The sequence below is a fragment of the Salmo trutta genome, chromosome 13, assembly GCF_901001165.1.
Source record: "Salmo trutta chromosome 13, fSalTru1.1, whole genome shotgun sequence".
Classification (NCBI taxonomy): domain Eukaryota; kingdom Metazoa; phylum Chordata; class Actinopteri; order Salmoniformes; family Salmonidae; genus Salmo; species Salmo trutta.
The window spans coordinates 1,947,096-1,957,182 of NC_042969.1; the positions used below are offsets into that span (position 1 = coordinate 1,947,096).

Below are 10,087 nucleotides of genomic sequence, written 5' to 3' on the forward strand. Positions count from 1 at the left end.
CTTCTTTCTTTTCTCTCCAAAACTCTTGAGCATGCCGTCCTTGGCCAGCTCTCCTGCTATCTCTCTCAGAATGACCTTCTTGATCCTAATCAGTCAGCTTTCAAGACTGGGAATTCAACTGAGACTGCTCTTCTCTGTGTCACGGAGGCTCTCCGCACTGCTAAAGCCAACTCTCTCTCCTCTGCTCTCATCCTTCTAGACCTATCTGCTGCCTTTGATACTGTGAACCATCAGATCCTCCTCTCCACCCTCTCCGAGCTGGGCATCTCCGGCGCGGCCCACGCTTGGATTGCGTCCTACCTGACAGGTCGCTTCTACCAGGTGGCGTGGCGAGAATCTGTCTCCACACCACGTGCTCTCACCACTGGTGTCCCCCAGGGCTCTGTTCTAGGCCCTCTCCTATTCTCACTATACACCAAGTCACTTGGCTCGGTCATATCCTCACATGGTCTCTCCTATCATTGCTACGCAGACGACACACAATTAATCTTCTCCTTTCCCCCTTCTGATAACCATGTGGCGAATCGCATCTCTGCATGTCTGGCAGACATATCAGTGTGGATGACGGCTCACCACCTCAAGCTGAACCTCGGCAAGACGGAGCTGCTCTTCCTCCTGGGGAAGGACTGCCCGTTCCATGATCTCACCATCACGGTTGACAACTCCATTGTGTCCTCCTCCCAGAGTGCTAAGAACCTTGGCGTGACCCTGGACAACACCCTGTCGTTCTCCACTAACATCAAGGCGGTGACCCGATCCTGTAGGTTCATGCTCTACAACATTCGCAGAGTACGACCCTGCCTCACACAGGAAGCGGCGCAGGTCCTAGTCCAGGCACTTCTCATCTCCCGTCTGGATTACTGCAACTCGCTGTTGGCTGGGCTCCCTGCCTGTGCCATTAAACCCCTACAACTCACCCAGAACGCCGCAGCCCGTCTGGTGTTCAACCTTCCCAAGTTCTCTCACGTCACCCCGCTCCTCCGCTCTCTCCACTGGCTTCCAGTTGAAGCTCGCATCCGCTACAAGTCCATGGTGCTTGCCTACGGAGCTGTGAGGGGAACGGCACCTCCGTACCTTCAGGCTCCGATCAGGCCCTACACCCAAACAAGGGCACTGCGTTCATCCACCTCTGGCCTGCTCGCCTCCCTACCTCTGAGGAAGCACAGTTCCCGCTCAGCCCAGTCAAAACTGTTCGCTGCTCTGGCACCCCAATGGTGGAACAAGCTCCCTCACGACGCCAGGACAGCGGAGTCAATCACCACCTTCCGGAGACACCTGAAACCCCACCTCTTTAACTTCTTGGGGCTATGTGGGACGTTAGCGTGCCACCCGTGGCGCACCCTATCAACAGCAGGTGCATTTCAAGAGCGGCAAATTTGAAACCAAATAAATGTCAAAATTCAAATTTCTCAAACATACAACTAACTTACAGCCTTTGAAAGATAAACATCTTCTTAATCTAACCACGTTTACCGATTTCAAAAAGGTTTTACGGGGAAAGCATAAAGTTAGGTTATGTTAGGAGAGTACATTGACAATAGCTGTGTATAGTGTATTGTCAATTCAAAGACAGGCGTCACCAAAACCATAAAATCAGCAAAAATTATGCACTAACCTTTTACAATCTCCATCAGATGACACTCCTAGGACATTATGTTAGACAATGCATGCATTTTTAGTTCTATCAAGTTCATATTTATATCTAAAAACAGCGTTTTACTATGGCGTTGATGTTCAGGAAATCGTTTCCCTCCAATACCGGCAGTCAAGTCATGACAACAAAATAATTAATTAATATTAGAAAACATTGGTAAAATATTATATTGTCATTCAAAGAATTATAGATTTACATCTCTTGAACGCAATGGACTTGCCTGATTTAAAATTAACCTTACTGGGAAATCACACTTTGCAATAATCTGAGCACTGCGCCAGAAAAATACGCATTGCGATACAGACTAACCGCCATGTTGGAGAGATCTAAAATCGAAAATACTATGTAAATAATCCATTACCTTTGATTCTCTTCATCAGATGTCACTTCCAAAGAATCCCAGGTCCATAACGAATGTAGTTTTGTTCAAAAAAGCTCATCATTTATGTCCAAAAACCTCCGTGTTGTAGCACATGATCTAAGCCAGCCGGACTTCACTTCAAGAACGGAAAAAATATATTTTCGTTCGTTCAAACATGTCAAACGTTGTATCGCATAAATCATTAGGGCCTTTTTTAACCAGAACATGAATAAAATTCAAGGCGGACCATTGGGTTCTCTTTTAAAACGTTTCGGAATGAGAGTACCCACCATCAAATCGCACGCCAGGTGTCTAATGGGCCATCGCCGTTCCAACGCTCTTCTTCAGTCAGATCTCACTGTAGAAGACTCAAAACATTTTGTAAAGGCTGGGGACATCTTGTGGAAGCAATAGGAAGTGCCAAAATATTCCTCCTTCCCTTTGTTTTTCAATGGTATAGGCTTAAAGTCAATTCAACACATCAGGTATCCACTTCCTGTCTGAATCTGTCTCAGGGTTTTGCCTGCCAAATGAGTTCTGTTATACTCACAGACACCATTCAAACAGTTTTTGAAACTTTAGGGTGTTTTCTATCCAAACCTGAACAATAATATGCATATTCTAGCTTCTGAGTTGGTGTAATAGGCAGTTAAAAATGGGCACATATTTTTTCAAAAATCCTCAATACTGCCCCCTATACCCTAACAGGTTATGGAATACCTGGGATAGGATAAAGTAATCCTTCTAACCCCCCCCCCCAAAGATTTAGATGCACTATTGTAAAGTGGTTGTTCCACTGGATATCATAAGGTGAATGCACCAATTTGTAAGTCGCTCTGGATAAGAGCGTCTGCTAAATGACTTAAATGTAAATGTAAATGTAAGGACTGAAATCCTGCAGCGCCCGCAAGGTCCCCCTGCTCAATAATACATATACATGCCTGTCTGAAGTTTGCCAATGAACATCTGAATGATTCAGAGGACAACTGGTGAAAGTGTTGTGGTCAGATGAGACCAAAATGGAGCTCTTTGGCATCAACTCAACTCGCCGTGTTTGGAGGAGGAGGAATGCTGCCTATGACCCCAAGAACACCATTTCCACCGTCAAACATGGAGGTGGAAACATTATGCTTTGGGGGTTGTTTTTCTGCTAAGGGGACAGGACAACTTCCCCGCATCAAAGGGACGATGGACGGGGCCATGTCCCGTCAAATCTTGGGTGAGAACATCCTTCCCTCAGCCAGGGCATTGAAAATGGGTCGTGGATGGGTATTCCAGAATGACAATGACCCAAAACACACGGCCAAGGCAACAAAGGAGTGGCTCAAGAAGAAGCACATTAAGGTCCTGGAGTGGCTTAGCCAGTCTCCAGACCTTAATCCTATAGAAAATCTGTGGAGGGAGCTGAAGGTTCGACTTGCCAAACGTCAGCCTCGAAATCTTAATGACTTGGAGAAGATCTGCAAAGAGGAGTGGGACAAAATCCCTCCTGAGATGTGTGCAAACCTGGTGGCCAACTACAAGAAATGGCTGACCTCTGTGATTGCCAACAAGGGTTTTGCCACCAAGTACCAAGTCATATTTTGCAGAGGGGTCAAATACTTATTTCCCTCATTAAAATGCTAATCATTTTCTAACATTTACAACATAATTGTTGTTATTTCTGTCTCTCACTGTTCAATTTTTTTTTGTCATTTAGCAGACGCTCTTATCCAGAGCGACTTACAGTAGTGAATGCATACATTTCATTTCATGCATATTTTTTATATACTTTTTTTTTTTTTTTTTGTACTGGCCCCCCGTGGGAATCGAACCCACAACCCTGGCATTGCACACACCATGCTGGCGTTGCAAACACCATGCTCTACCAACTGAGCCACATAAACCTACCATTAAAATTATAGACTGATCATTTCTTTGTAAGTGGGCAAACATACAAAATCAGCAGGGGATCAAATACCTTTTTCCCCCACTTTTCCGTTTTGAATTTTTTAGAATTTTTTAAATTTCATTTCACCAATTTGGACTATTTTGTGTATGTCCATTACATGAAATCCAAATAAAAATCTATTTAAATTACAGGTTGTAATGCAACAAAATAGGAAAGACGCCAAAGGGGATGAATACTTTTGCAAGGCACTGTAGTGTGCATGAGTACCGAGCTAGGAATTCCATAAAACCTGTCGCATACTTCCCAGTTGAACCAGTTCGCATATATATTATGACCAAATTTTGTGAAGTTGTTGCTAGTTTTCGTGTTCGGATGTTAACGCACACAACATTTCTTGAGGCAGGTCATAGTTCTGAAGCTTGCATACACGTGTCCATATTTTCCGTCTGTTGCCTGCATCGCAATAAAAGTTGTTTTCGTTACAATAATCACTTTGGAAATGTGTGCGTTTCTGTCAAAGTGCCTCATTACGTTATAATAGTTTCTGCATGTCGTGTTATGTCGTTTCTACTATAGCATAATGTTTTTGTGTATATTCCTTATAACCGTGGACACGCGATGTAACGTTACTCATTTCATAACATTTATGGTGTTATACTCAATGCTTAGGTAGCTCGCTACATTCTATTAGCTCTGGAAAACAATGCTAATTGCGTCAGGGAAGTATTATCATGTGTTGTATTTTGAAGCTACCCTGGCCTTATGACTCCCATGTGGCACAGCGTCTCAGTGCTAGAAGTGTCACTACAGACACCATCTTCAAATCCAGACTGAGTTTCTATCAAAGTGCCTTATTACGTTATAATAGTTTCTGTGTGTTGTGTTATACCGTTTCTACTGTAGCTCACTGTGTATATTCCTTATAACCGCGGACACGCGAGGTAACGTTACTCATGTCATAACCTTTTATGGTGTTATATTCAATCGTGCTTATGTAGCTAGTTACATTCTTATATTAGCTCTGTAAAACAATGCTAATTGCGTCAGAAGTATTGGCATGTTGTATTTTGAAGCTACCCCGGAAAAATAGAAATATCGTATAGCAATTGGTCATTTTCTGAGTGCATTCCACAAAGCTGTGTATCATGTCAGCCTTATCCACTGCCCCCATTTTGAGGTTATTGTCAAGCGCGCATTCTGGTTTGATGTTTCTGTCTGGTTTGTTTCTCTCTCCCGTCAGGTGGTCCACCTTCCCTGTGGCCGACATGGTTGCTGTATGGACAGTGGAGAGAACATGGACGTCTCGTTTGTCATGGCACTTTACTGCCAGCTGTTGACATTTCTTATTTTGTATAATGGTCATTTAGGATGGCAGTAGCGTTGATGAAATGCAGTCATAGCAGAACTAGAAAGCCGTCTTGGGAAAAGAGGGTGGCAAAGAAGGGAGTTGTAAACATAGGATCTGCTCCAGTATTCTCTTAGGGAGTTTTAATTTACTATCCCCATGAGAAGGACTGTCACCAGGAAGGTGTACATTTCACTAATTGTGGTTGTCCACCCCCCCCCCCCCCCCACTCCTGGCTCTTCTCCTGTAGCTCCAAGGCATAGCGCTTGGTCTCTACTATGTCTCCCACCAGCTCCTCTGTCAGAAACAACTTGAAGCACTCTGCCTCAGATGGAAACGGCAAGGGGCGTTGCACTCCAGACTGGGACTCATCAACATAAACAGCATGGCCAGGAGGGGTGAAATGGCTGGCAGCCTTCCAGCTACCACAGAACTTCTGTACTTCATCCACTATCGGTCTGCCGTCATCACCACCAGCATCTTCAAAGGGAACTGGGACTTTGTCAGTGGACAAGGGGTCCTCTGTCACTGTCAGAATCTGATTCCTGACTTTCAGAATCATTGTCAGAATTTTTTTAAATCTCCAGAATTTCTGCATTTCTGAGTTGTCTCCTTTTGAAAGACATTGCTAATGCTACAGCTTAGCTCATTAGCTACATACATAAACAACACTGAATGGCTCAGTGGGAGTGAGAGGTTACGTGATTGACTGTCTGCATATGCCATTTGTATCAATAAATCACTATCAGATAATGTTTTGTGTGGTTTTATTGATATATTTACTAATGTTTTTCAATTACCAGTGATAAATCATGCATTCTGGTTGTTGCATAGATTGTAATGGGCACATAGTATGTGTGAAATTCTTAGTTTGAAGGTTGTACTGATTATGATGAGCAAAGCTAATTCCAGCTGTGTGTGTGGAGCCATGTTGACATACAGTGCATTCTGGGGTTTCACTTGATCGTTTGTCGGACCAAAGATGCTATAACAAAATGAGGTAAGGGTTCACTCATTTTGAGAACATCAGGATGTGAATGTGGGATGTTAATGATGGTAGACGACACACCCCTTCTGCATGCATACTATAAACAGAACAAACTCATCTTGTTTTATCTTTGATTTCTGTGAGGGGGAAAAAGCCTGGCTGCACGCTGAAACTAATTGTCCTATTATTTTTGATTTCTAGAAAGTGTTTTACTCTATTTTGATCAATGGCGAGCTCACCCGTGATGTGATTAATTATACATAGTAATTGCTATTAGCTAATTCATATTGTAGTTTGTCAGCCGAGAGTTAAATAGGACTGCTTGTGTTACGTCAATTTTTCCTCAGTTAGTGCTAGGACAAATGTAGCCAACATTTTTCCGGTTAGGATGATTGTGTTATGCTATAGATACTTGTGATGATCTGAACATAGGATCCAAAAATAAACTGCTCACATTATGGACTATATTTGTGTAAATAGTTTCTGAAAAAAGTGTGGCCACCTCAAATGCTGATTGTTGCGTCATTCGAAACTGGCCGTTCTAAATGAGCATTCTAATCACACGGGTGTGATCGTACACTTCAGGGACCACTGTAGAAGATCACACCCGTGTGATGGTACGTGTGAAAGGGTTAAATCCATCAAAAAAAGTAAGAATATGGCATTACAACAAACCTGCCAAGAGAGGGCCGCCCACCAAAACTCAAGGACCATGCAAGGAGGGCATTAATCAGAGAGGCAACAGAGACCAAAGATAACCCTGAAGGAGCTGCAAAGCTCCACAGTGGAGATTGGAGTATCTGTCCATAGGACCACTTTAAGCCGTACACGCCACAGAGCTGGGCTTTATGGAAGAGTGGCCAGAAAAAAAGCCATTGCTTAAAGAACAAAATAAGCAAACACGTTTGGTGCTCGCCAAACATATGGAAGAAGGTACTCAGAAGAAGGTCAGATGAGTCTAAAATGTAGCTATTTGGTCATCAAGGAAAACTCTATGTCTGGTGCAAACCCATCACCCCAAAACACCACAGTGAAGCATGGTGATGGCAGCATCATGCTGTGGGGATGTTTTTCATCGGCAGGGTCTGGGAAACTGCTCAGAATTGATGGAATGATGGATGGCGCTAAATACAGGGAAATTCTTGAGGGAAACCTGTTTCAGTTTTCCAGAGAATTGAGACTGGGATGGAGGTTCACCTTCCAGCAGGACAATGACCCTAAGCATACTGCTAAAGCAACACTCGAGTGGTTTAAGGGGAAACAGTTGAATGTCTTGGAATGGCCTAGTCAAAGCCCAGATCTCAATCCAATTGAGAATCTGTAGTATGACTTAAAGATTGCTGTACACCAGCGGAACACATCCAATTCAAAGGAGCTGGAGCAGTTTTGCCTTGAAGAATGGGCAAAAATCCCAGTGACTATATGTGCCAAGCTTATAGAGACAAACCCCAAGAGACTTGCAGCTGTAATTGCTGCAAAAGGTGGCTCTACAAAGTATTAACTTTGGGGGGGGGGGTGAATAGTTATGCACGCTCAAGTTTTTTTGTTCTTGTCTCTTTCCTTGTTTGTTTCACAATAAAAACATATTTTGCATCTTCAAAGTGGTAGGCATGTTGTGTAAATCAAATGATACAAACCCCCCAAAAATCAATTTTAATTCCAGGTTGAAAGGCAACAAAATAGGAAAAATGCTAAGGGGGGTGAATACTTTCGCAAAAACTTGAAATTGTGTTTTTTTTTTACATTGTTTAACCTCTCTATGGTAGGTGGCACCAAATCGTCCCACCTACGTAACAGCCAGTGGAATCCTGTGGCGCGTTATTCAAATACCTTAGAAATGCTATTACTTCAATTTCTCAAACATATGACTATTTTACAGCATTTTAAAGACAAGACTCTCGTTAATCTAACCACACTGTCCGATTTCAAAAAGGCTTTACAACGAAAGCAAAACATTAGATTATGTCAGCAGAGTACCCAGCCAGAAATAATCAGACACCCATTTTTCAAGCTAGCATATAATGTCACAAAAACTCAGAAGACAGCTAAATGCAGCACTAACCTTTGATGATCTTCATCAGATGACACACCTAGGACATTATGTTATACAATACATGCATGTTTTGTTCAATCAAGTTCATATTTATATCAAAAACCAGCTTTTTACATTAGCATGTGACGTTCAGAACTAGCATACCCCCCGCAAACTTCAGGCGAATTTACTAACAATTTACTAAATTACTCACGATAAACGTTCACAAAAAGCATAACAATTATTTTAAGAATTATAGATACAGAACTCCTCTATGCACTCGATATGTCCAATTTTAAAATAGCTTTTTGGTGAAAGCACATTTTGCAACATTCTAAGTAGATTGCCCGGCATCACAGGGCTAGCTATTTAGACACCCAGCAAGTTTAGCCTTCACCAAACTCCGATTTACTATTAGAAAAGTTTGATTACCTTTGGTGTTCTTCGTCAGAATGCACTCCCAGGACTTCTACTTCAATAACAAATGTTGGTTTGGTCCCAAATAATCCATAGTTATGTTCAAACAGCGGCGTTTTGTTCGTGCGTTCAAGACACTATCCGAATGGTAAATAAGGGTTACGAGCACGGCGCATTTCGTGACAAAAAATTCTAAATATTCCATTACCGTACTTCGAAGAATGTCAACCGCTGTTTAAAATCAATTTTTATGCCATTTTTCTCGTAAAAAAGCGATAATATTCTGACCGGGAATCTGCGTTTAGGTAAGTAGACGAAAGAAAATATAGCACGGGATCGACTCGTGCACGCGCCTAAGCCCATTATCCTCTTATCGGCCACTTGCCAAAAGCGCAAATGTCTTTCAGCCTGCGGCTGGAATGACATCATTCAGCTTTTTCCCGGGCTCTGAGAGCCTATGGGAGCCGTAGGAAGTGTCACGTTACAGCAAAAATCCTCAGTCTTCAATAAACAGAGACAAGAAGAACAAGATCTTGTCAGAGAGGGCACTTCCTTTAAGGAATCTTCTCAGGTTTTTGCCTGCCATATGAGTTCTGTTATACTCACAGACACCATTCAAACAGTTTTAGAAACTTTAGGGTGTTTTCTATCCAAAGCCAATAATTATATGCATATTCTAGTTACTGGGTAGGAGTAGTAACCAGATTAAATCGGGTACGTTTTTTATCCGGCCGTGTAAATACTGCCCCTTAGCCCTAACAGGTTAACACTACAGTTGAGGAACAATGGGAACGTAATTCTGCTGTGAAAGTTGATTACCCCGCTTTTGAGAAAATGTCCCTTGAATGTTTTGGTATACCTACTGGGGAGTTCTTCTTTGTCTACACCCCTTCAGTATTGTTTACACCCATAGCCATAGCCTCACCCATCTCTTTAAGGATTCACGTGTGAGGCCCTGTGCTAAACAGAGTGAGCACGGCAGTGTACCTAACAACCAAAGATTTCAAGATTAACCTCTATAGGCTAGGTGGGACGTCACCGTCCCACTCTATTCAACAGCCAGTGGAAGAGCGTGGCGCGAAATACAAAACCTCAAATGCAATAATTTCTCGGCCGGATGAAAAAACGTACCCAATTTAAACTGGTTACTACTATTGGCAAGAATTGAGAATATTCATATTATTAGTAGATTTGGATAGAAAACACTCCAAAGTTTCTAAAACTGTTTGAATGGTGTCTGTGAGTATAACAGAACTCATATAGCAGGCAAAAACCAGAGAAAAAGTCAACCAGGAAGTGGAGGATCTGAGAATTGTAGTTCTTCTTTCTAGTCCCTTTCGAAACAACAGTATCTGTGCTGTTACGTTGCACTTTCTAAGGCTTCCATTGGCTGTCTAAA

The 10,087-nt window shown here is 42.5% G+C and overlaps 1 protein-coding gene across 1 annotated transcript; it reads left to right on the top strand.

The window, feature by feature from the left end:
- Positions 1-207: 207 nt before the first annotated feature.
- On the top strand, positions 208-1,299 carry LOC115204872 (uncharacterized; the record flags this gene model as incomplete). The annotated part of the gene is made up of 2 exons (XM_029770482.1): positions 208-321; positions 517-1,299. Coding segments are annotated over 2 exons (897 nt in total), but the record flags the coding sequence as incomplete, so codon positions are not given.
- Between the last annotated feature and the right edge of the window lie 8,788 nt (positions 1,300-10,087).